Source organism: Apium graveolens, chromosome 6 (assembly GCF_009905375.1).
Source record: "Apium graveolens cultivar Ventura chromosome 6, ASM990537v1, whole genome shotgun sequence".
NCBI classification, from domain to species: domain Eukaryota; kingdom Viridiplantae; phylum Streptophyta; class Magnoliopsida; order Apiales; family Apiaceae; genus Apium; species Apium graveolens.
The window spans coordinates 49,916,102-49,942,336 of record NC_133652.1 but is presented as its reverse complement, the minus strand read 5'-3'; the positions used below and the strand labels follow the sequence as shown (position 1 = coordinate 49,942,336).

At 36.8% G+C, this 26,235-nt stretch overlaps 3 protein-coding genes and 2 pseudogenes across 11 annotated transcripts; 3 read left to right on the top strand and 2 right to left on the bottom strand.

The window, feature by feature from the left end:
* The first annotated feature begins 1,605 nt into the window (after positions 1 to 1,605).
* On the top strand, positions 1,606 to 2,482 carry LOC141667343 (chlorophyll a-b binding protein, chloroplastic-like; annotated as a pseudogene).
* Positions 2,483 to 3,858: 1,376 nt separating this feature from the next.
* LOC141668266 (chlorophyll a-b binding protein, chloroplastic-like) lies at positions 3,859 to 4,822 on the top strand. The gene has a single exon (XM_074475065.1). It carries the CDS (start codon positions 3,936 to 3,938, stop codon positions 4,725 to 4,727), a length of 792 nt encoding a protein of 263 aa, XP_074331166.1. The 5' UTR covers positions 3,859 to 3,935; the 3' UTR covers positions 4,728 to 4,822.
* A 458-nt stretch (positions 4,823 to 5,280) lies between these two features.
* LOC141665014 (uncharacterized) lies at positions 5,281 to 16,634 on the bottom strand (annotated as a pseudogene).
* LOC141667994 (UDP-N-acetylglucosamine transferase subunit ALG14-like) lies at positions 16,482 to 22,360 on the top strand. 9 transcript variants are annotated; one of them, XM_074474657.1, is made up of 8 exons: positions 16,482 to 16,893; positions 19,454 to 19,541; positions 20,432 to 20,629; positions 20,727 to 20,866; positions 21,057 to 21,203; positions 21,291 to 21,350; positions 21,443 to 21,582; positions 22,138 to 22,360. In XM_074474657.1, the coding sequence occupies exons 3-8, from the start codon at positions 20,488 to 20,490 to the stop codon at positions 22,169 to 22,171; spliced, it is 663 nt and encodes a 220-aa protein (XP_074330758.1). In that variant the 5' UTR covers positions 16,482 to 16,893; positions 19,454 to 19,541; positions 20,432 to 20,487; the 3' UTR covers positions 22,172 to 22,360. The 9 variants fall into 9 exon arrangements, 8 of the variants coding, with proteins under 8 accessions (XP_074330758.1, XP_074330757.1, XP_074330753.1 ...); XM_074474653.1 differs by lacking the exon at positions 22,138 to 22,360 and adding an exon at positions 17,874 to 17,968 and having other exon boundaries at positions 16,490 to 16,893; positions 21,443 to 21,875; XM_074474651.1 differs by lacking the exon at positions 22,138 to 22,360 and adding an exon at positions 17,865 to 17,968 and having other exon boundaries at positions 16,490 to 16,893; positions 21,443 to 21,875.
* A 159-nt stretch (positions 22,361 to 22,519) lies between these two features.
* On the bottom strand, positions 22,520 to 25,733 carry LOC141667993 (two-pore potassium channel 3-like). The gene is made up of 3 exons (XM_074474649.1): positions 25,568 to 25,733; positions 24,174 to 25,355; positions 22,520 to 23,079 (listed from the first exon to the last, which is right to left on the bottom strand). Exons 2-3 carry the CDS (start codon positions 25,286 to 25,288, stop codon positions 22,932 to 22,934), a joined length of 1,263 nt encoding a protein of 420 aa, XP_074330750.1. The 5' UTR covers positions 25,289 to 25,355; positions 25,568 to 25,733; the 3' UTR covers positions 22,520 to 22,931.
* Between the last annotated feature and the right edge of the window lie 502 nt (positions 25,734 to 26,235).

Sequence of the window (26,235 nt, the reverse complement as noted above, 5' to 3'; positions counted from 1 at the left end):
TGAACTATTGTCAATCCATTTATGAACTGAACTCCTGCAACGTTTTTCTGTTAATATTGATTTCCAGGTATATATATTAGAAATCACAGAACACATTGTTTCATAATAATTAAATTAAATCATTGGTTTGTATTGAAGAAATAAATAAAATATTGCACCACTTATACGAAGTTGTAATACTTGAGGTCCCTCAGCTAAGGTGTATTCCCACCATCCACATAAGCGGTCTTAGTCTGGCTGGGATATTGTTTTTGCTACAGCCTACAAGAAGAGATAGCAATATCAAACTGCATGTGTGGCAATAGCTGATTGGTTGATAGGACACAATCGAGTTCTGAAAATCCTTTGAGTTATTTCACACCTAAGAGCACGTCCAATGCGATTTGGAAATCAACTAAATGCAATGCAAAATATGGTCCCCGTAATACTCTCAGCCAGTTAGAAATGAGATAATCATCTCCAAAGATAAGGACTTCTTGATGTGTAGGAATATATATATCCCTTGTCACAACACTTAAAACTCAATCCCACAATCTGTTGGAATAATCTTAAATTTAGTTATTAATTATTTGTTTATTTAATTATTAGATATTTTAGATATTTAGCAATAGATTAATTATTAGAGAAAAATTATTATTTTAGAATTGTTTAGTAGTGGGGTAGTGGAGTTATGGAGTAAATTATGGACATGTAATTTACCCATTAATTAGTAGTGGTTAGTTTTAATAGTAGTTAGTTTTAATATGTTTGTAAAGCCTATATAATGACTAGTTTACCTTGAGTTTTACAGGAGGAAAAGAAAAATTAAGAAAAATTGCAAAAAAAAATGTAGGTGTCTTTTTTCTCTAAGTTTTTTCCAACATTGGTATCAGAGCCATATGATTCACGGCTTATAAAACTCTTATCCTTAATATTTTCCATGGCATCTACAAATGCAAAAAATATGGGTATCTGACAAAAAATTGTAGATTTCAGAATGATGAAGAAAGGATGACACAATTGATCGAGGGAGAACCACTCCTTTAGAGTTATGGAGAGAAAGTGCTCCAAAATATTTTTGGAGAGAAAGTGCTCCAAAGTGTTCTTGGAGTGCTCCAAAGTGTTCTTGGAGAGAAGTGCTCCAAAGTGCTTTTGATGAGAAAGTGCATCAAAATTGATGGTGGTGAGAAGTGCATCACAGGCGAAGAGAAAGTGCTTCGTAAATTTAAGATTATGGGGTTGAATGTTGGAATAATCTTAAATTTAGTTATTAATTATTTGTTTATTTAATTATTAGATATTTTAGATATTTAGCAATAGATTAATTATTAGAGAAAAATTATTATTTTAGAATTGTTTAGTAGTGGGGTAGCGGAGTTATGGAGTAAATTATGGACATGTAATTTACCCATTAATTAGTGGTTAGTTTTAATAGTAGTTAGTTTTAATATGTTTGTAAAGCCTATATAATGGCTAGTTTACCTTGAGTTTTACAGGAGGAAAAAAATAACAAGAAATATAGAGTACAAGTTCTCTGAAAAAAAAATGTAGATGTCTTTTTTCTCTAAGTTTTTTCCAACAAACTCTAATCAGTAGCTCATATACACTACCTATATTAATTTAGCAATGGTTGTTGCATCAATGGCCCTTTCTTCTCCTTCTTTTACTGGGAAGGCTGTTCAAGTAGCCCCGTCTTCTTCTGAGCTATTTGGAAATGGAAGAGTTTCCATGAGGAAGACAGTCAAGGCACCAGTTTCTGACAGCCCGTGGTACGGCCCAGACCGCGTCAAGTACTTGGGACATTCTCTGGTGAAGCCCCATCATACCTTACTGGTGAATTCCCAGGTGACTATGGCTGGGACACTGCTGGACTCTCTGCTGATCCTGAGACCTTTGCCAAGAACCGTGAGCTTGAAGTCATCCACTCCAGATGGGCCATGCTTGGAGCTCTTGGCTGTGTCTTCCCCGAGCTCTTGGCCCGTAACGGTGTCAAGTTTGGTGAAGCCGTCTGGTTCAAGGCCGGTTCACAGATCTTTAGCGAGGGTGGACTCGACTACTTGGGCAACCCAAGCTTGGTCCATGCACAGAGCATTTTGGCCATCTGGGCTACCCAGGTTATTTTGATGGGCGCTGTTGAGGGCTACCGTGTTGCAGGTGGACCACTTGGTGAGATTGTAGACCCACTTTACCCTGGAGGAAGTTTCGATCCATTAGGCCTTGCTGAGGATCCAGAGGCATTTGCTGAGCTCAAGGTGAAGGAGCTCAAGAATGGAAGACTGGCCATGTTCTCCATGTTTGGGTTCTTTGTTCAGGCTATTGTAACCGGAAAGGGACCACTAGAAAACTTGGCTGACCACCTTGCTGATCCAGTTAACAACAATGCTTGGGCCTTTGCCACCAACTTTGTTCCCGGAAAGTAAATTTAGGTGGAGATTATGAGAGTCTTGATTGTTTTTATTTTGAATTTGTAAACTCTATGTGAATTACTTATAACTACTAGAAATATATATGTAATTTCAACTTGTGAGCAAGCCCTTTGGTGCATATTTTTATGCTTATATTTTTTCGATTTTCCTAGCTATTCCTTTTATATGTGCATACGTGCTGCAAGTTTATGTAATTAAGTGGGAAGTTTTAAGATAATCTTTCATCCTACACTGCTTGGTTCACAAAACTACATCCACATTGATAACCTGGATAGATAATTATAGATTCACTCTATTAATCAGTTAGACTTATATAGTAAATTTTCAATGGGAAACTAATGCTCATAATTAGATAATCTCGAGTTTTTACAAGCCCCCCCCCCCCATGTCTTCTGCTACTTGGTTTGGAAATTTTACTAAATAATTTAGGGATGACATTAATCATTTGGACATAGAATGCATTTACAAGAAACTCTACAGGATTCTAATATGGAGTAATTGCTAGTCCTTGAAATACATGAGCAATAGCTTTATGCAATTAAAAGATCACATAAGTTTACTTCAGAAGGCGTGGAACTTTCTTTTACATCGCATCTTCAAGTAAAAATGCTTTAAACTTTACGATTTATAAGAGTGAGGCAACAATTACATGCTTAATCTATATTTTACAGTGTCAGTTTTAACCCGATCCTTAATGAAAATCCACAAAAGACTATGTACATTGAAACCTCCCAAACCCTGCTAATTTGGAACTGATACAAGAAACCTATCTGCAACTCCTACAAACAACAATAATTGAAATGGGAACTAAGAGTGATGATTCAGTTTAGAGTTCCATATGTACAGGCATTCAGGAAAGGCAATCCTACAAGTTTTAAAACATATATATCCAAGATCAAAAACTGATTTGAAAAAAAATCAAGTTCTAAAATTGTAAAAAGTTGAGCTTGTTACTGAAGCAAACAGCTTTTTCACATTATTATATGTGTGGAATGCTTTCAGCTAATATGGATTTCCAAGATATGCACACCACAAAAGAATTTCCTTGTATTAGAAATTAAATCTAAGAAGTTGTTTTAAATACAAAAATGTAAAGAAAATCGAGCACCACTGATATGAAGTTTATGATTTTTGGAGGTCCCTTCTAAACAGCTACGCACATTGCCCAAGATATGAATTTGATATTGTTTTTTGCTCCAAGAAGAGATAAAAATATCAAACTGCATGTGTGGCAGTAGCTGGTTGGTTGATAAGATTCAATCAACTTCCGAAAATCCTTCAAATTATTTCACACCTAGCACAACAGTGGTTGCCTTACTGGTATCGAAACACTAGCTAGCTAAATGGTAAATCCGGTCCCCATAATACTATCAACCAGTTATAAAAGAGATAATGATCTCCAAAGATAAGGACTCTTGATGTGTCTGAATACTATATATACCTCTTCACACAACACTTTGAACACAAGCCCAAACATCACTCTACAACTCTAATCAGTAGCTCATATATACTACCTATATTCATATAGCAATGGCTGCTGCATCAATGGCCCTTTCTTCCCCGTCTTTCGCTGGAAAATCTGTGCAAGTAGCTCCTTCTTCTGAGCTATTTGGAAATGGGAGAATTTCCATGCGGAAAACAGTGAAAGCACCGGTGTCTAACAGCCCATGGTATGGACCAGACCGTGTCAAGTACTTGGGCCCATTCTCCGGTGAAGCCCCTTCTTACCTTACTGGTGAATTCCCAGGTGACTATGGTTGGGACACTGCTGGACTTTCCGCTGATCCAGAGACCTTTTCCAAAAACCGTGAGCTTGAAGTCATCCATTCCAGATGGGCCATGCTTGGAGCTCTTGGCTGTGTCTTTCCTGAGCTCTTGGCACGTAATGGTGTCAAGTTTGGAGAAGCAGTCTGGTTCAAGGCTGGTTCACAAATCTTCAGCGAAGGTGGACTTGACTACTTAGGGAACCCAAGTTTGGTCCATGCACAAAGCATCTTGGCCATCTGGGCTACCCAAGTTATCCTGATGGGTGCTGTTGAGGGATACCGTGTTGCAGGTGGACCACTCGGTGAAATTGTAGACCCGCTTTACCCTGGAGGAAGTTTTGACCCTTTAGGCCTTGCTGAGGATCCAGAGTCATTTGCTGAGCTTAAGGTAAAAGAACTCAAGAACGGAAGACTGGCCATGTTCTCCATGTTTGGTTTCTTCGTACAGGCTATTGTCACCGGAAAGGGACCACTAGAAAACCTTGTTGACCACTTGGCAGACCCTGTCAACAACAATGCATGGGCTTTTGCAACCAACTTTGTTCCTGGAAAGTGAGGGACCAGACATTTTGAATTCTTAATTAATTTTTGTGCTGTAAATTTATGTGATCTGATTCTGATGAATTGAACTATTGAAGTATCTGCGATAAATACTAGCATCTACATATTGAAAACAGGTGAAGCTAAGACAAACAAGTTAAAAGTTAAAGACCCTTTGTATCTTCAAACTACCAATGTTGCATCTGCAACACATAATACATATGCACATTAAACCCTCTCTGTTTCCAGAAAAAGATTTATATTTGTAATTATACCAAAATTGCTAATTTTCTCCTTTGAACATTTAACCTACCTACTCTTCTATTTCAATTAAAATGATTAGTTGTTCTAGTTTCTGAGTGAAGCCGGGATCCTACCTTTCTCGTGCTAATTAAATAGCTTAAGTTTATGGTAATGTAAATTAAATGTGACAAGAACAAGAGGTTCGGAATTGGAAATACGGCCTACTTTATGTTAAATACAGTGGGCAACTTAAAAAGGAAATCAGTGTTGACTGTTGATTGATCAAAGGAAAATTTTAAAAAATTATCACAAGGCTTACCTCTGGTAAAAAGGGCTAGCTTAATTGGTTGGGATCCGTATATCGGTCAAATTATTTATCATTCGGGGGCATTAAGGGACTTCAGTCTTCAGCCAACTATAAAACGGCCACAAACTGGTATTTTGAGGGGAATAAAGAGAGAAATAAAATTAAGAACATTGATCTGAATACATTAATGCAGTATTAAACATAATTTCAAAGAACATGTCCAACGATATAAAGTAGTGGACACGGTGCTTTAAGAACATGCCCAATAATATAACGCAATGGATGCACCATGAGAACTTAGATGAACACCGAGTAATTTAAGGGGCTGCATTGCTGGATTGTCTCGTTTTTTATCTATTGGGAAAATATCAACAATAGTATATAACTACTATACTAACACAATGAGACAGTTATATAATCAATAACAAGAACAAGGCAATAGTACCAATAATGAAAACAAAACACGAAGGTCGTAAATAAAATATATTCAGCAACTGTAAAAGAAAATTAAGAAGGGAAAGAAAGCTTAGCGTAATGAAGCTTTCAATCACAGCTGAGTCACCAATCCCTCGAGAGGAAGAGGCTGTTCTTGAAGAGTTTATTGCCCTCACTTACTGTGTTCAGAGACCGCAATAACCCTCCCAGGATAAAACAGCAACAGCACACCGGTTCACAGCAACTCGATGTACAAACAGCGATCAGACCTCTGTCGCCAAAAAAACCTATGCTCATCTGTATAAGTTTGGAGGAGAGAAAAAGAGGAAGAAGATGATAGCTAGGGTTTTTACGTATGTATATTTCAACGTCAATCAACCTCACTATTCCACAATGTTTTGTTCAGTATATATATTACATCCCAAAATATAACTGAATATATTACATTAATTAAAATAAATATTCTGACTTAAATTCCATTTAATGAATATTTCCAGAAACGTAACAGTCGGCATCAGGATTTAGCCCATCAGGATTTAGCCCATCAGGATTTACACTTAGCATCAATGGATAATGCACTCAGCAATTCCATCAATGGATAATCCATTTTGTGCATCAATGGATAATCCACATTGTACATCAACGGATAATCCACATTGTGCATCAACGGATAATCCACATTGTGCATCAACGGATAATCCACATTGTGCATCAACGGATAATCCAAATTGTACTTCAACGGATAATCAAAATTGAACTTCAACGGATAATCCACATTGAGCATCAACGGATAATCCAAATTGAACTTCAACGGATAATCCACACTGTTCATCAACGGATACAATATTCACATTAAAACAATATAATAAGTCAGTAAATATTTTTATTAAACATTTCAAGCTACTAACTTAAACTCAATTTTTTTATGGATTACACTAAGAAAATGACTTAGATCCAAAATGAAAGTTTAAGTCCTCATAACAAGGAACTACTTCCAACAATTAGTTTTAGGAAATTACATCAAGAACATGTCTAAAACATGCCTCAAACTTTCCATTTTCTAACAATCCCCCACAAATCCATACAGAATTGCATATCAGATTTTATCATGACTTGCTTTTCAGAGTCGGTACCCTCCCGGGTTTGAACCCTCCTAAGTCCTCTAATTCGATGGTTACCGGATATAGATGGAATCTTTCACCTTGAATCTTTATCCGTGAAGTGTAACCACACTCCAAAGACGACGACAAGTCAAAGGCTATGGTCAGATCTACGGCTTAGAGACATTATGGTCTTGTCTCGATCCTGTTAGTCGAATGCTTCAAGGAACAACCCTTTCCTCTAATTGCGACCACACAATTGCATTCGCTTAGCTGGGCATCTCCAAAGATGTACTGCTAACATCTCGTCTTTCGACTTGACCCCATTCAGAGTTTACAAATTCTGACACAGTATTTGGTCCATCAGAATTTATTAAATCCTGATCCAAAACTGTTACAATCAGAGTTTGTTTAAAACTCTTGCTAACTAGCAGTCTAAGTACCTCTAAAGGTTTACAGGGGATAGACTTAGATACATAAGTATCTAAATGTATATGGTAGAGATACTACCAATTCATCCTTATAACTTGTTATTACCACATTGAATACACTTCGAGGGATCTCCTCTCAGGTGTATTGGGTTCCCGATGTTGATGAATTATGATGGGTTATCAGTCCCATCCCCAACCTAGACTTAAGGACTACAGCATGCTCAAGCCCTTTAGTCAGCGGATCAGCTATATTATTCTAAGTTCCTATGAACTCTATAACAATAATCCTATCAGACACAAGACCCCTTATAGACTTAAGCCTAACTTGGATGTGTCTCTTTGTTTTAGCATTATACTTAACACTTCTGACTTTGTCGATAGTTGTACGGCTATCACAATGAACAGAAATGGCAGGAAGCGGCTTGCTTACTACAGGTAACATGCTCATGAGTCCATGTAACCATTCAGCCTCCGTCCCCGTGGCATCAAGTGCACACAACTCAGCCTCAAAAGTAGACCGAGTAATCAAAGTCTGTCTAAAAGACTTCCAGGACACTGCTCCACCCGCAAAGGTAAACACATATCCAGTCACTCCATTGGACCCGGATTTCTTAGCTATCCAACTTGCATCACTGTACCCCTCGAGTACCCCCGGAAATCTCCGGTAATGCAAACCAAGAGAAATTATTCCCTTGAGATATCTAAGAACTCTATCCAGTGCCTCCCAATGAGTCTTGTTTGGACAGCTTGTATATCTAGCTAACTTAGATACAAAATAAGAAATATCTGGTCTAGTCACATTAGCAAGATATTGCAAACTCCCAATAATCCGAGAATACCTTAACTGAGACACAGGAATACCTGAACTATTCTTGATAAGGCCAACTTTAGGATCGAATGGAGTACAAGCGATTCTACAATTTGAATAACCATACTTCTCAAGTATAGATTTCTCTATATAATGAGATTGTGTCAAGGTTATTCCATCGGTTGATCGAGTCAACTTGATCCCAAGAATCACACTAGCTTCACCCATATCCTTCATCTCAAAATGCCTTTTTAAGAAACTCTTTGTCTCGTTAATAATCTCAATATTGGTTCCAAACAACAAAATATCATCCACATATAGGCACACAATCACACATTCATTTCCTCTAACCTTATAGTAGACGCACTTGTCACTTTCATTAACTAAAAACTCAAAGCTCAAAACAGTTTCATCAAACTTCTTGTGCCAGTCTATAGGAGCTTGTTTTAGGCCATAAATGGATTTGACTAACTTACATACTTTCCGCTCGTTACCAGAAGCAACAAATCCCTCAGGCTAATCCATATAAATCTCTTCTTCAAGGTCACCATGAAGAAAAGCTGTCTTTACATCCATCTGATGGATGATAAGACCATGTACGGAAGCCAATGCAATAAGCAATCTGATTGTTGTCATTCTAGCAACAGGAGAGTATGTATCAAAATAGTCAATTCCTTCTCTTTGCCTAAAGCCCTTAGCAACTAGCCTAGCCTTGTACTTATCTATTGAACCATCAGGGTTTAACTTCCTCTTGAAAATCCACTTACATCCTATAGTAGAACACCCAGGAGGGAGATCGACTAACTCCCATGTTCCATTAGAAATAATAGAGTCCATCTCACTTTTCACAGCGCCTTTCCAGTGCCTTGACTCCGAAGAATCCATGGCCTGACGGAAAGTTAAAGATTCGTCCTCGACATTATAAGTGATGTAATCACTTCCAAAGTCCTTGACTAGCCTTGCACGCTTACTCCTTCTAGGTTCCTCTACTTCGTTAGGAGTAGAGCTACTACTAGGATCCGCCCCCACATTCGTCATCCTTTCCACATGATCGGGAATGGAACTCGATGTGCGAGTGGGATCATCATCAGAAGTATCTTGTGGTATACCAGTCTTCATAGGGAACACATCCTCAAAGAATGTTGCATCACGAAACTCAACGATCGTATTCGCCACAATACCATCTATGTCAGATTTTAAAACCAAAAATCTCATAGCAATTGTGGTTTCAAGATAGCCCAGAAAGACACAACCAACAGTTTTCGGTCCTAGTTTCTTTCTCTTGTGTTCAGGGACAAGCACCTTGGCAAGGCACCCCCACACACGAAGATAACTCAAACTAGTTTTACGCTTTCTCCATAATTCATAAGGAGTCTTATCCATGTGTTTCAGAGGGACTCTGTTCAGAATATGGCTAGCCGTATTCAGAGCCTCTCCCCACATGTACTTAGGCAACCCCGAATTAATCAGCATACTGTTAATCATATCTTTAAAAGTTCTGTTCTTTCGCTCTGCCACCCCATTAGACTCAGGTGTGTATGGAGGAGTCACCTCATGAACTATACCATTGCTTGCGCAAAATTCATTAAATGAGGTACTCGTATACTCACCACCTCTATCTGACCTCAACCTTTTAAGTACTTTGCCAGTTTATGTTTCAGCTTCATTTTTAAACATAATGAATTTATCTAGTGCTTCATCTTTATGTTTAAGCAAATAAACATAACAATATCTACTACAATCATCTATAAAGGTAATGAAATATCTACAATGATCCTTAGTCAACACACCACCAAATTCACATATGTCTGTGTGTACTAAATTTAACAAGTCAGAATCCCTAACAACATTATGAAATGGTTTCCTTGTTAATTTAGCAGTCACGCATACTTGACATTTAGTTTTCTTATCAATGGCATGCTTTGGAATCAACTCTAAATTCATCATATTCTTTAGAGCACCAAAATTTAAATGACCAAGTCGTAAGTGCCACAAATCAGATGATTCTACACAATTAACAGAAGGTGCAACACTATCATTAATAAAACTGCCCAAAACAGGCTCCAAATTTATTAAAAATAAACCGTCAGACAAGTAACCCTTGCCATAAAAAGAACCAGTATGTGTAATAACTACTTTATTACATTTGAGAGAAAGTTCAAAGCCATTTTTAACTAAAATGCTTCCACTAATAATATTTCTACGAATAGAGGGAACATGATGCACTCTAGTGAGAGATAGAATCCGCCCAGAAGCAAACTTCAGGTCCACGTTTCATATTCCAAGCACTTGAGCAGCACTAGCATTCCCCATCGTCACTGTCACTCTATGAGTCTGTTGATAAGATACAAACAGAGTAATATCAGCACAAATATGCACATTAGCTCCAGTATCAATCAACCATTCATTAGACAGATAAGTGGAAAGTAGTTCAGGGTTGTAGTTAACATACCCGTCGTTGGCTTCAGAGGCAACAACCTCACCAACAACCATGTTAGCCACAGGCCCACTAGTAGTTGCAAGTCCAAGCACAGTGTTTGCTTGAGCTACCACTCCAGCTTTCTTTGCTTTCTTCACAGGACAGTCTTTACTCCAATGACCAGCCTGTCCACAAGACCAACAAGGTTTGTTTGTCTTTGGTTTCTTAGCCTTGTTCTTGTCATTTTTCGTTTTAGTGTTATCCTTCTTACCGACAGATTTCCTTTTCTGCCCAACAGTCACTACGTTCGCCTTCGAACTACTCCCATGTTCAACAGGCATCACATGTCCTTGTTTGGACTTGTGTTGTTCCTGCACAGAGATGTCAAGCATAAGGTTTGTTCATGTGATCTCTCCTTTCTGTCTTTTCAGGGAGAGAGCAAACTCCTCCCAAGACTTAGGGAGTTTTTCAATCACAGCCATCACCTTAAACTTCTCAGGTAAGTCCATTCCATACTCACCCAAAGCATGCACCAACATCTCAAACTCATGTACTTGCTCAGTCATGGACCTGGTATCCACCAGCTTGAACTCAAGAAACCTCGCCACAGAATACTTCTCAAGACCTTGAGAATCAGTATTATGGGTTTGGTCCAGCTTTTCCCACAACTGCTTAGCACTATAAGCATCCGATGAATAAACATCAAACAGAGTGTTCGCTAAAGCAGCCAGAATGGCAGCCCTAGCCACCCCATCCTTCTCAGCCCATAGCGCATAAACAGTCATAGATTCAGGCTTTTCTTGATCCACAACAGGAGGATCATACTGTACCACCGGCCATAGACCCTTAACAGTTAACCAGAGCTTCATCTTTTTCTGCCAGCGAGAAAAAGAAGCCCCCCCACTGAATTTATCCGGCATGCCCGATAAATCAATAGGTTGTGGAAATCTGTACTTGGTCCAATCTATGGTGGACGCAGTAACTCCAGAACCAGAACCAACAATAACAGGAGTCTGACCAACAGGAGTATCAGTTTCGTTAACCATCTCGTTAAATAGCTATATAACAAATAAACTCTTCAAGATTGTTGGCAAAGTATCAACAATAGTATATAACTACTATACTAACACAATGAGACAGTTATATAATCAATAACAAGAACAAGGCAATAGTACCAATAATGAAAACAAAACACGAAGGTCGTAAATAAAATATAATCAGCAACTGTAAAAGAAAATTAAGAAGGGAAAGAAAGCTTAGTGTAATGAAGCTTTCAATCACAGCTGAGTCACCAATCCCTCGAGAGGAAGAGGTTGTTCTTGAAGAGTTTATTGCCCTCACTTACTGTGTTCAGAGACCGCAATAACCCTCCCAGGATAAAACAGCAACAGCACACCAGTTCACAGCAACTCGATGTACAAACAGCGATCAGACCTCAGTCGCCAAAAAAACCTATGCTCATCTGTATAAGTTTGGAGGAGAGAAAAAGAGGAAGAAGATGATAGCTAGGGTTTTTACGTATGTATATTTCAACGTCAATCAACCTCACTATTCCACAATGTTTTGTTCAGTATATATATTACATCCCAAAACATAACTGAATATATTACATTAATTAAAATAAATATTCTGACTTAAATTCCATTTAATGAATATTTCCAGAAACGTAACAGTCGGCATCAGGATTTAGCCCATCAGGATTTAGCCCATCAGGATTTACACTTAGCATCAATGGATAATGCACTCAGCAATTCCATCAATGGATAATCCATTTTGTGCATCAATGGATAATCCACATTGTGCATCAACGGATAATCCACATTGTGCATCAACGGATAATCCACATTGTGCATCAACGGATAATCCAAATTGTCCTTCAACGGATAATCAAAATTGAACTTCAACGGATAATCCACATTGAGTATCAACGGATAATCCAAATTGAACTTCAACAGATAATCCACATTGTTCATCAACGGATACAATATTCACATTAAAACAATATAATAAGTCAGTAAATATTTTAATTAAACATTTCAAGCTACTAACTTAAACTCAGTTTCTTTATGAATTACACTAAGAAAATGACTTAGATCCAAACATGAAAGTTTAAGTCCTCATAACAAGGAACTACTTCCAACAATTAGTTTTAGGAAATTACATCAATAACATGTCTAAAACATGCCTCAAACTTTCCATTTTCTAACATTATCTTCCTTTGTTTATCTTTGTAAGTCATGTCAGGTCAATCGTCTGGCTCTTGGCAAGTGCATAATAAGGCTAACTTGAAGATTTCTTCTAGCTTCTGTTTGTTAGAGATATCTGAAGTTAACTGAGGGTCTACTAGTTGAAGTAGTCTTTCAATGCCATCTGAAAAAACATTTTGAACTAGTTGTGGCAATGTGATTGGCTGTCTATTCTCTTGAGAAAGTTCTGTAGGACGTCTTCTTGTGAGGAACTCCATCACTATTACGCCAAAGCTAAAGACATCTACTTTTGTTGTAATTTTCTTCATAAATGCATATACTCTGATACGAAAAACATAATTAAAACTTCGACTAGAAGAGGTTCAATGCAGAGGCAAGGTAGGCAAGTATTGGGGGGAGGAGAAGTGACTTACTTTCTGTTTGATTATGATGTAAAAAAATTTAAATGCATGTGTGATCTTGTAGTTCATATGTTGATTTAGCTTCTTGTTGTTCATTGGTTTTTAGTTATGGTGATCTATTTATCGAAGAATAAATATATATATATTTTAAAGCATAGTGAAATTTTGAGTTGTGCAAGTCAAAATATATATAGATTTTGTGAAAGGGTACCCGCCCCATTTAGGAAAATAACCTATTCAACCTAGATTTTGCGTTTGATTATTATGAAGGGAAAGATATTGGATAATGTAGAAATATTAAAAAAATGAATATGGACAATATAATCAGGGCAGAGCTGAAATTTACCTGGTGCCAAGTAGCCAATAGTTCCTCCACAGGCCGATCCTGAGGTAGAGTTGCTGCTAGATATATCAATTTCTAGAGTTCTGGCTGTCCCAAAATCACCCACACGGGCCTCCCACTTTCCATCAAAGAGAATGTTGGAAGGCTTCAGGTCGCAGTGAAAATCATAACCTGAATGCAAATAAACCAAACCCCTTGCAATTGAGACTAAAACATCAATCCTCCCAGAAAATGTCCACCGTGCTTGATCCACCCTCGGATTATGTATATTGCTCTCCAAATTACCATTTTCCATGTATTCTAAAACTATTGCCTTCAGCTTCGAACTCTCCCACGCGTGACCTACTAACTTCACCAAATATCTATGTTTTAATTTACCAAGCATCCTGAGTTCTCTGTTGAAGCTCTTTTCACCTGTCACAGCAGATTGACCCACCATCATATTTTTTACAGTTATTAGCTGTCCATCTCCCAGTATACCCTTGTACACAATGCTAATGCTACTTGATCCCAGAATGTTATCCTCATCAAACATATTAGTAGTATCTTTCAATATTTTTTTTATCAAACCTCTTGAGAAACGATTTTGAAATGTAATTTAGTTCTACATCCTTGAGCTCTTTTGTTTTATTCTTTCTGATGCATCTACGAACTGGCCTTTGATTTTTTCTGGTTGATGCATGGTTGGAGATGTTTTCCTCCACAAAGGGATGGGTTTCCTTGCAAACTGGTTACACTTATGTTTCCAAATGGACCAGCCTCTGGAACACGTCCTTTAAGTTGATTGAAAGAAATATTCAGGTATTTCAAGGTAGACATTTTGGTAAAATTCTCAGATACAGTATTATGCCTTTGAACATATTTTGAGAAATATCAAGCGATTCAAGTTGGTAAGAAGCGCGACCTGAGTGAAAATGTCTGTTGGAATTTGACCAGATAGTTGGTTCTTTGACACATCTAGTGATAACAAATTTAGGCAGTCTTGAGCATGGAAATGCTTCCTGAGATATTCTTATTTGAGATATCAATGGCTTGTATCATTTGTAGCATTCGCGTCTCAGGTGGAATATTTCCTAGAAAATGAATTGTGTGAAAGGTCAAGGTAGAACGACAATGTTCTCATGCTTGATATCACTATTCCTGTAATAGATCCTGTGAGATTATTATTTCAGAGATCCAAGGTCAACAATCTGGTCAGTCTTTCCATGATTGTAGGGATTGACCCAGAAAGCTTGTTTTAGCGGAGGTCCAACACTAACAGTTGCTCGAGTTTTGAAAGACCATCAGGGATGGGTCCCGTGAACTTGTTATTGCTTAGCTGAAGTACATACAGCTTTCTGAGCTCAAAAATGCTTCGTGGAATCAAACCTTCAAGAAGATTGTTATCGAGTGCAAGGCCTTGCAGGAGGAACTAAGCCTGATAATTTGTTTTTGTGAAGAGCTAACTAAAGAAGTTGACGAAGGTTCCCAATTTCTTTTGGAATCCGTCCTGAAAATTATTTCCACTTAAAATGAGCTTAGTCAGACCTATGCAATGGAATAGGTCATCAGGAGCCCGCAAGGGTTGACTCAGTTGGTTAAAGAGAGAAAAATTATCCTCTTGGTCACAGGTTCGAATCCCACGGGAGGAGAATTTATGATTATACCTCCTGAGTCAGAGTCTGTCACTTAAATGCGGTTTACATTGGTTCACGTGGTTTGCAGACTATTGTATGAGCCCGTAGAATTTATCCAATGCGCACCCGAAGGATAGCGGCTGCGGGTTACCTACGATTAAAAAAAAAAGGTCATTAGGAATGTTTCCGAACATCTGATTCTTTTCTACACTCAAAAAAGTCAGATTGCGTAACTTTCCTAGGCCTTGAGGAATTTTTCCCGTCAGTTTGTTTATAGACAAATCTATTGCAAGAAGTTTGGTGCAGTTGGTGATTCTGGGAGGAAAGAGGTCATTAAGAAAATTATTGGATAATGACAGGTTCTTCTAATTGTGTAGTGCCCCAATGTTTCTTGGTAATGATCCTGTAAGGAGATTGTTTCCCATGGATACATAAGTTAGATTTGTCAGATTCATTACTGACGAAGGGATCTCTCCACTAAAGCTATTGTTATGTAGCATCAGTATTTGCAATGAAGCCAAAGAATCAATTTCGGAAGGTATGCTGCCAATTAACTCATTATGCGAAAGTTGCAGATTGATTAATGAATTCAGTCTTAGTAGTGAGAGTGGAAATGTGGAATTCAACTGATTATCAAATAACCGTAAGGCTTGTAAACTTGCCAAATTTTCAAGCTCAGGCGGAATGGCTCCATTCAAGTGATTGCCATACATGTTTAGGAAGATAAGTTTGGGACACTGGTCTAACTCTTTTGGGATTTCTCCTGTTAGAGAATTGGTAAATAACTGTAGGGTTCGTGACTTTGACAATTTTCCTACTTCAGGAGGAATTGGACCAGATAGACTGTTCTCACTCAGATCGAGATCTTGAATATCTTTGAGGTTACCAATGGAAGAAGGTATTGGACCTGTTAAACTATTATCATAAACTACAAGAATTTTTAGATTAACCAATCGACCGATGCTAGATGGGATTTCACCGGTGAGAATGTTAAAAATTAAGGCAAGTGCTGACAGTGATGTGCAGTTTGTTAAACTTTGTGGAATGCTTGCAGTCAGTAAATTGTTTCCAAAATCTGCAGACTGTAGACTTTTAAGCATTCCTAGCTGTGGTGCGATCAAACCCGAAAGTGAATTTTAAAAAAAATATGAGATGAGTAAGCTGTGAACAATTAGCCTAGTTGTGGAAGAATGTGAGGCGTGAATGAGTTTAAAGTTAGATCAAGAAGCTGGAGATTAGAAAGATTTCCCAGGAATGGAGAAATTGAGACGACAAAAGGATCACACATAATTTCAGACCAGTTGCAGTGATGACTAGAATCATTCCAATCCTGAAGAGCACCAAGAGGGTCCTTTCCTTTGTAATTGATTTTTTGAATGCTTTCCGAGCTTGATTCTGCAATAGAGGCAGTCTCAACTAATAGTATTAAAACAAGAAGTGCTATAATAAAGCCAACATCTAGTGGTAATAGGACATGGCTGCCACTTGAGAGTAATTTTAAAGCACATGCATAGGCTAGGTACCTTTGGACATGGATAGAGTCAGCAGCGGATGTATACCACGAGTACTTGGCCGAGAACTCTTGACTAATACAAAGTACAGAATAGAGGGTATATAGCACAAGATATGTTGTCTCAAGTGTATTCGATTATCGCTCATTTAAAGACTTAAGGGACCGTTTGGTTGAACTTTTTTATATCTCTTTAAACACTATTCACTTTTTAATCTCTAAAGATCACTACAATTGAGTTGACAAACAAACACCCAAACTGACATTCCCACAATCACGCGCAATTAGCCGGAAAAAAACCTGCCCATGATCCCTTGCCGATAAACTCAACCAAAATTCCGGCCAAGCTTCTCTATTTTCAGGTAATTGTCTTTATTCCTTCGACACATATGATTCAAAATTGAAACTTTATTTACAAAATTGATTTAGGTGCAAATCTGCTCAATTGTTAGTTATATCACAGATTGATTACTGTGTTTTGCTCGTTAGACATACAAAGTTTTCGGAATTTTAGCGACAAAATACTAGAATTTGGGTAAGTTTGTGCAGAATAGCACAATTTGCGAATAGGGCCTGAAATGACACTAAGCATATTTAGAGTCTAAGCATTTACTAAACGTGTCGCATTTCAGACAGAAAATTGGTTGCCTCAAATGTGTGGTCTTTTGGGGAAATTTTTATGTACTGTTATATTTTGGTCTGCATTTTACTAATTTTGAAGCATCTTAATGAAATTTTCTGTTAAAGTGTATAATATATTTCAACTGAGTGGAGTCTATCTAGTCTAGTGCTTGTGATGTGGACTTAGTCATGACTAATGAGAATGTCATCAGTTTCTTAATCAAGAGTGAGAAGATAGAGTTTCGAAGGGAGATTATAACAATGGCATTAATACTAGTGTATGTTTGTGGTGTACATTAATGTGAAAATGAGTGACGAGCCTACATCTCTCATTTTGTTACTCTTAATTTTATGCTGAAAAACTGTCACCCAACCAAGTATATTTTACTCTTATCTTCTTATGTGGGTTTGATCTTACCATCATATACTCTTATGTAGCTTATGTTAGACTTTATGGTCACAAATCTTTTAAAAAAATATGATGCAATTACAATATACCTAGACAAAAAAAAATACTGTAATATTCAAACCTCACCCAACCAAGTATATTTTACTCTTATCTTCTTATGTGGGTTTGATCTTACCATCATACACTCTTATGTGCTTGGAGTCATTCAACTAAGAAACTTGCACTTGGGTTTTATGTATCTTCATGTGCAAGGTAATAATATTAGCTCTTGTTATTCATAATCCCCTGTTTTCATATGGCAAGTTTTTACAGAAGAATTTTGGATGATGAACCTTCGTATTATGTACCACCTTGCTTGACATGTGATGATGGTATTGTTGATAAGTATCCTACAGAAGATGAAGATGGTTCAAGTTCAAATCTACCTTTTTCACCTATATTGCTTGTTGTGATATGTTTTCTTGTTGTTTTCTTTTTCATGTTTTGTTATTTCATAATTTTCAAGAGATATAGGTTTCGTTTGAATAGTCTTAGGAGGTCTTTTTCGAGAAATATTGATCATGATGAGAATATTATTAATGAAGATCATGGCCCTGAACTGATTCATCCTATATGGTTGATTAATACTGTTGGTTTGACACAAATGGTTATTGATTCTATTGCGATTATTAAGTATAAGATAGGCGAAGGTTTGGTTGAAGAGGCAGATTGTACTATTTGTTTGAGTGAGTTTCGAGATGATGAGAGTTTGAGGCTTTTGCCTAAGTGTAGTCATGCTTTTCATATTGCTTGTATTGATACTTGGTTAAGGTCTCATAAGAATTGTCCGTTCTGTCGTGCTCCGATTACTGTGGAGACTAGTAGTAATGTTAGGGTGAGTACGGTGGAGACCACGAATACGGATGGATTGATTACTGGACAAGATGATTTAGTGGAGAATTCGGATGGGAATGGTGAGGATTGTGATGGAGCTGGAAATAATGGTGCAGAGGAATTGACTAATACTTGTAATGAAGAAGCTAGTGAAAATACAGACAAGACTTAGAGAAGAATAAGGCCAACTTGAAGATTTCTTCTAGCTGCTGTTTGTTAGAGATATCTGAAGTTAACTAAGGGTCTACTAGTTGAAGTAATCTTTCAATGCCATCTGAAAAAACATTTTGAACTAGTTGTGGCAATGTGATTGGTTGTTTATTCTCTTGAAAAAGTTCTGTAGGACGTCTTCTTGTGAGGAACTCCATCACTATTACGCCAAAGCTAAAGACATCTACTTTTGTTGTAATTTTCTTCATAAATGCATACTCTGATACGAAAAACATAATTAAAACTTCGACTAGAAGAGGTTCAATGCAGAGGCAATGTAGGCAAGTATTGGGGGGAGGGGAGGGGGAGTGACTTCCTTTCTGTTTGATTTTGATGTAAAAAAAATTAAATGCATGTGTGATCTTGTAGTTCATATGGTGATTTAGCTTCTTGTTGTTCATTGATTTTTAGTTACGGTGATCTATTTATCTAAGAATAAAGATATATTTTAAAGCATAGTGAAATTCTGAGTTGTGCAAGTCAAAATATATATTTCTCTACTTAATGTATTTGATTCTTGTCTCAAGTCAAGTTATGTATTCGATTCTCGCTCATTTAAATTTGTTTGGCCATATATTCATGCATATAATTACTAAAAAAATAAAACAAAATTCCAGAGGATTAGAAAAGTGGATCAAAGCAATTTTGGAGTAACATGTAAAGGCCACAGATAAAACTTTCTGATTTAAAGACTTAAGGGACCGTTTGGTTGAACTTTTTATATCTTTAAAAACACTATTCAGTTTTTAATTTCTAAAGATCACTAGAATTGAGTTGACAAACAAACACCCAAACTGACATTCCCACAGTCACGCGCAATTAGCCGGAAAAAAACCTGCCGATGATCCCTTGACGATAAACTCGACCAAGATTCCAGCGAAGCTTCTCTATTTTCAGGTAATTGCCTTTATTCCTTTGATAAATGTGTTTATATGATTCAAAATCAAAATTTTATTTACAAAATTGATTTAGGTGCAAATCTGCTCAATTGTTAGTTATATTACGGATTGATAACTGTGCTTTGCTTGTTGACATACAAAGTTTTTATGTACTGTAGTATTTTGGTCTGCATTTTACTAAATTTGAAGTATCTTAATTAAATTTTCTGTTTAGGTCTATAATTCATTTCAACTGATTGGAGTCTATCTAGTCTAGTGCTTGTGATATGGACTTAGTCATGACTAATGAGCATGTCATCAGTTTCTTAATCAGGAGTGAGAAGATAGAGTTTCGAAGGGAGATTATAACAATGGCATTAATACTAGTGTATGTTTGTGGTGTATATTAATGTGGAAATGAGTGACAAGAGCCTACATCTCTCGTTTTGTTACTCTTAATTTTATGCTGAAAAACTGTCAGACCAGCAACACCTATTACAACTATGCTATTCTTCTAATTTCTAGGTAACTTAAATTAGATCGCAAGTTAGTAGAACCGGATGTTCACAATGAGATGATAAAGCTCATTTAGCTTATGTTAGACTTTATGTGCAGATAGAGAATTATTTAAATAAATCAAGGCTGACTAGATTGTAGTGGCAATCTAATGTAGCTTTTCTTAGGGGAGGAGTCGTTGGCAAATAAAGATGTAAGATTTCATGAAATTAGTTTGAAAACAAGGTTATTGAGCATGGGAGCTTTTTTTAATTGTGGATTGAAGTAAAATAACTCCTGTCACTGACGGATGGGTTGATTTTCTCATATTCTATGTTTTAGCCATTCAATATGAGCATTTTGCTTTATATGTCACACCTAATACTTTATTTTATTGAGTTTTGTATGACACAGGCATTGTAAGACAGTCCATATCATCACATATAGACAATTAGCCTTGCCTTCACAGAATGGCAATCAATGTTTTAATCATAGTCACTACAGTTATCTCGTTAGTTGTGCTTCGCATTCTTTATGTTGTCTGCTGGAGCAGCAAACCATTTCGAATGAAGTCTATAGAGCCTGTCAGTACACTAATTATCCTGGGTTCAGGTGCGCTCAAATATTTTCTTCTCAATATGATTTTGTTTATTTAAGGATGGTTTGTTGTTTTGTTATATAATTTAGTCCTTGCTTCGATAATAATTAGGGGGTCACACAGCAGAGATGCTAAACCTCCTGTCAGTTTTGCAAGCAAACCGATTATTTCCTAGACATTACATTGATGCCGCTACTGATAATATGAGTCTTCAAAAAGCACGGGTGTTTGAGGACTCTTTAGCTGATAAGGTGATGGTTACTCTTGATCCCTGCAAGATCAGTATAAGTGGATTTAGTAAACAATTCTTTTCCCTTTAGTTGCGGAAGAAAAGATTGAGTGTGCTTAAAATTAATTAAAAGAAGACTAAATAATAGACAAATTCGCAGTTGTGCATATAATTACTGGCATTTCCATGGTAATTGTTGATCTTTTTTTTAGATAGGAGATCAGACAGGAGAAACTGCTCAATTCCTGCAGATATATCGTAGTCGTGAAGTAGGCCAGTCTTATGTAACCTCTGTCGGAACTACCATTTTTGCTGTTGCTCATGCCCTGTTGCTGATGATGAAAATTAAGCCCCAAGTGGTATTTTCATTGCCTTTACCCATATTGATAGATTACCACCATTTTCTTACAAATGAGTATAAGTTTACCTGACATTTTGTTGAACAGATTCTATGCAATGGCCCCGGGACTTGTATACCTTTGTGTGCAATTGCATTCTTTTTCAAGGTTTGGGTTTTCAGAATGATACATATCCATAGTGGTATATTATTTAGGATGGTTAACTGATTTAGTATATAAATTTTAAATATTGTGTACAGGTGTTGGGAATAAGGTGGTCATCTATATTCTATGTGGAGAGCATAGCACGAGGGAAGAGGTTATCTTTAAGTGGCATTATACTGTACAAATTACACATTGCCGATCAGCTATTTGTGCAGTGGCCACAGCTACAAAAGAGGTATCCACGGGCTCAATATGTGGGCTGTCTAATGTAATTGACAGATTCCATCATTCCTATGTTATGATCACTCCGTTCTAAGAAATTTTTGTGTCTAATATGTTTCCCGCCTAACTTTTCGCCAAAATTTTATAGTCCAAGTGTGAATATCATTGAAAGAAAAGGGGGATATGTTGCTAATTTTCTTTACAGTTCATCTGTCAGGGGATAAACGATTAACAATATGTTGCAATACTTTCTGCAAAAAAATTTTAAAAACATACAACTGGAGAATCACAGTTATATTATGCTCTTACTGAATGTAGTGAATTCATACTGTTTTCCGGCAACTAGCTCAACTACATCGGATTTGATGACTTTTAAACTTTAAGGGGATTGGATGTGTCCAAGATCCTACTTGACACTACCGCTTTAGTTATATGGAGCTGATAAATGTGTTTTGGCTTTCGGCTATTTGTCGTATCTATAATAAATTGGAAACTGGGCTTATTTGCCGACTGACAAATATTTTGTATCAGATAAAAGCTGATAGTTAGAACTTGGCTACTTCTGCAGGGAACGTGGAGTATTTGCAAGCAAACTTCGGTAGTTAGGTGTAGAATGTATCTTTACTTGTAAAAGATGCCCTGGTCAAATTATTCTGAGTGAAAGAATATGTTTTCAATTCAAATTGCTTAGCTATGTTTATGGTTCAAATACTATTTTACACACAATTGTATTTACACCCAAAAAAAAACCCAAATAGGGTTTGGTATATTCCATTGACCATCGTTTATATGATTTACGTTTGGTATGCTCTAGTGATCATCGTTTATATGATTTACGTTTATAAGACAAGAACATCTATATGCCACGGATATGAGAAATATTCTAGCCCTAAAAAATTTATTGGGCGTACATAGCATAAAAAAAAAGTTTAACTACTGAACAGATACTCATCTGAAGCACTAAAGCAGATCAATGCCTGAACAATCAGGCCGTTCCACTATATAGGAATCACTTTCTAGAGGACTACTTCATGCTTTCATATTCTGGCCCATCAGGGACCAGTTGCTGTCTGGTAGATGCATTCAACTAATATATCTATCTAAACATCTAACGGGTCCATTTCATACTTATTCGGGAGAAATTTGCAACTCAACTTCACAATATTGGCAAAAAATACTATGTAAAGTTGAGTTCTTCAAGCATATTCCACGGTCCCATTCCCATTAATTCCAAACTCGGATCTTTCCCTTTCTTCATGTCCGGAAGATTATGCTGATCTACATCTACTATACCGGGATGAAGATTTTTGAGGGGCTAATTGTACGTATTTTTTCGTATGATACTAAAATATAGTCAGATTTTCAGTGATGATTTTCCATAAGATCGGCAAGGCTAATTTTTCCACAATTTCCGGAGTCTAGACGGTCGAACGTCTGGCTGATCTGCAAGATGTCTTTCTCAGACACTTTGCCCAACTCCTTGAGCTTGTATATAACGTACTCAGATTTACTGCAACATCAATTTGAAAATTTATGCAATCAGTAAAGCCTCGAATAGTAGGGTAAAGAGTTGTTCATAGCCGATACACAGGAAAAACAGTACTATATTAGAATTAAATACTAATACAAATATTAGTTTGATCAGTGCTAAACAATTAGTTGAAATAATGATATTGCCAAGATCCCAATCAGATAATACTTGTATAGAATTGGTTTGTTAATATATATACATTCATCCTCCTGAAAAAGAAAACCTAAGAATAAACGCTTGTAGTCAAGGGGTCTACCTTTTGTCCCAAAACTGGTAAAAGACAAAGAACATAGGTTTCAAGAGGAAGCCATGCTCAAGATTGCAACAGCAGTCAGCAAGGGTGATGGTTGTGTGCTAAACTGAGATGAATATCTCCAAAATTCAAAACATTGCAGTCATTCCAAATACCAACAAAATTTATAAGGTTTCCCTAGTATATACCGAAAAAGGTATACACGAAGCTCTACTTTCAGAGTAGATACAGTACTGCCTCTAAATTTCATTACATGGCTACAGCCTACACCCTACAGGCCATGTCAACCTTGTACTGCAGGAATAACTCTGCAAGTATCGATAATACTCGCAGACCTATGGCTTGTAAGATGAAGATCAACTATGAATCCTAGACAGTCTGAACTAAGACAAATCATTTTGATATCTGTTGACAAAAAGGAAACTGAGACAACCTAAAAAAAATTGACCCAACCAAACTAAATTAGAAAATATTTATTTCGGTTTATATATTATTTTTCAGGACTAGAAAGGACTTGCTTACATATTTAAAAATAATAATAAATACCCTCAACTTCAACCCTAATGCTCCTATAGACCCTCTGTTTTTCAAAAAGAAAAAAAGTAACTTGTCAAAACCAGTGGTGGTGCAAAAAGATGCAAAAACGAGATGCTAAATTATTTTAATGTCTATCATGAAGCCCATTTTAGAAAGAAGCTCCAATAACAACACTGTCTAGTCAAAAGCACCTACTAGATTCATGCATACAAGAACTGTTTTTGAAGGCATGTATGCAACTAACTAAATACGAGATCAAGTTACTAACACATAGTATTATTACCTCACAAATCCGTTGTTGTCAATATCAGCAGCAAGAAATTGAGAAACAGTCAAATCCTGACCAAGAACCCATTTAGCCATCCTCCTATGACGCTTATCCACTCTAGCCTCAGCCAAGTAAAGAAAGGCTCGAGCAACTGCAAGTGTGGATACAAGCAACCAAATAGAAGCAAAAATCCGACCAGCCATGGTAGTAAATGCCCGGTCACCATATCCAACAGTAGTAACTGACATGACCGACAGATAAAAAGAATCTACCCAACCAAGTTTCTCAACAAAATGCATAACAGTCATTCCAACTCCGGTACAAAGAACCACAACCCCCAACGCTAATCCCACTTTCATACGAATCCTCATCCTCCCCTTCTTGAAATCAATTAAATACGATCTACCATCATGCTCATGCTCTTTCCCAACTTTAGCACTTCTCAAAAGATAGCTCTCTTGCAAATCAAGAACATAACTAACCATCGCACTTAACAAGATATCAATAAATCCGAAACCAACCAACACAAACAAAATCGAAAAAAGTTTAGCTGGAGTACTATTAGGAGTGATGTCCCCATACCCAATCGTACACATTGTCACAATGCAAAAATACAAACCATCAACAACCGGGTGCGTCTCAATCGCCATAAAATGATCTTTGCAGAACCAATATATAAACACACCAAGTGTCAAGTACAAAATCAACAAAACAACAGCCTGTTGAACAATGGATATAGATGAACCAAATTGAGGCTGTTTCGCCTCGGACACAGGATGTGCAAAATCATTAATCACAGCCATAGCCGGGGCGGTTTTCGACCTATGAAGATTGGATTTGTGCCTAGGGTAATTAGGATCAGCCAACCAAGATTGATGAGAAGTTTTGACATTTTCTGCAGAAGAAGGGGTTATTGTTAAGGCATCAACAAGATTAGAAGAGGATGATAGTGACTCTTTCGGGGTTCCGAAAATCAAACGTTCTTTAAACTCTGATGGGGTTAAAGGCATAGAAATTTCATTATTCTCTGGAAGTGGATAAAGTGGTGGTGGTATTGGTATCGGTATAGGTATTGGTGAAACTGGTAGTTTTTTAGGCTTAACGAATGGAAGAAGTGGCTCTTTCTCCATGAGGGTTTGTTCTGAAAACCACTCTCGTTACACTAGAAAACCAGAATCCAAAAGGGCTCACAAGAAACTGAGAAAATAAATCAAGAAAAGCATAAAGATTAAAACTTTATATCACTAATTACACTAACTCACAGTATACTAAACAAAATCATGTACATAGTGATATCTCATTTTCAAGAACAGGAAATAAATAACTGATATTTTAAAAATAACAGTGTAAACATGAGATAAAATTAGAACAGGACAAACTGAGAGAGAGAGAGAGAGAGATGTTAGTACCTGTCTTGATTCGGTCTTTACGGGTGACTAAAAATTTATAAGGTTTTGTCTCCCGGATTTGGCTGGGGGGGATGTTGATGAAACAGTAGTTTGGTATTTATATTACAAATCAGGGGATTTCAGTTGAATGTGACTGTACGTGTGTACCTACATGACATAGTTTATGTTCTCGCACACATGACTCTCTTGTCTACCCATTATATAAATCTGCATATTTGGTATCTTTTACATTTTTATGGATTTTTAAGTTTTTGCTAAATATTTACTTTGGTCAACGAAAATTAAGTCATTATTACTAATTGAATGGGAAACAAACACGTAAGTCGTAACTCACTCGAGGTTCGTACTGATCATTTTCGATCTCCGTATTATTCGTAAGGGCTTAAAACTTCTGTGATGTACAAGGCCTTTTTAAATATAAATTTTAATATTAAGTCAGTTTTGTATAAAAAAATTAATCATGTTAGTTAGTTTTTTTATCTAATAATATATTAAAATTTGGTATTATTCCGAGATTTTTTATTTTATTTTTTTGTTTTGTTATGTTTGAGTTATTATTTGTTTTTATTATCTCGTTTTATGCGATTTGTCTCGTTTTGTTCAATGTGTTGTTTTGTTGAAAATAAATTTTATAGTGTATTGAAAGATTTGGATATCTCGCATCAATA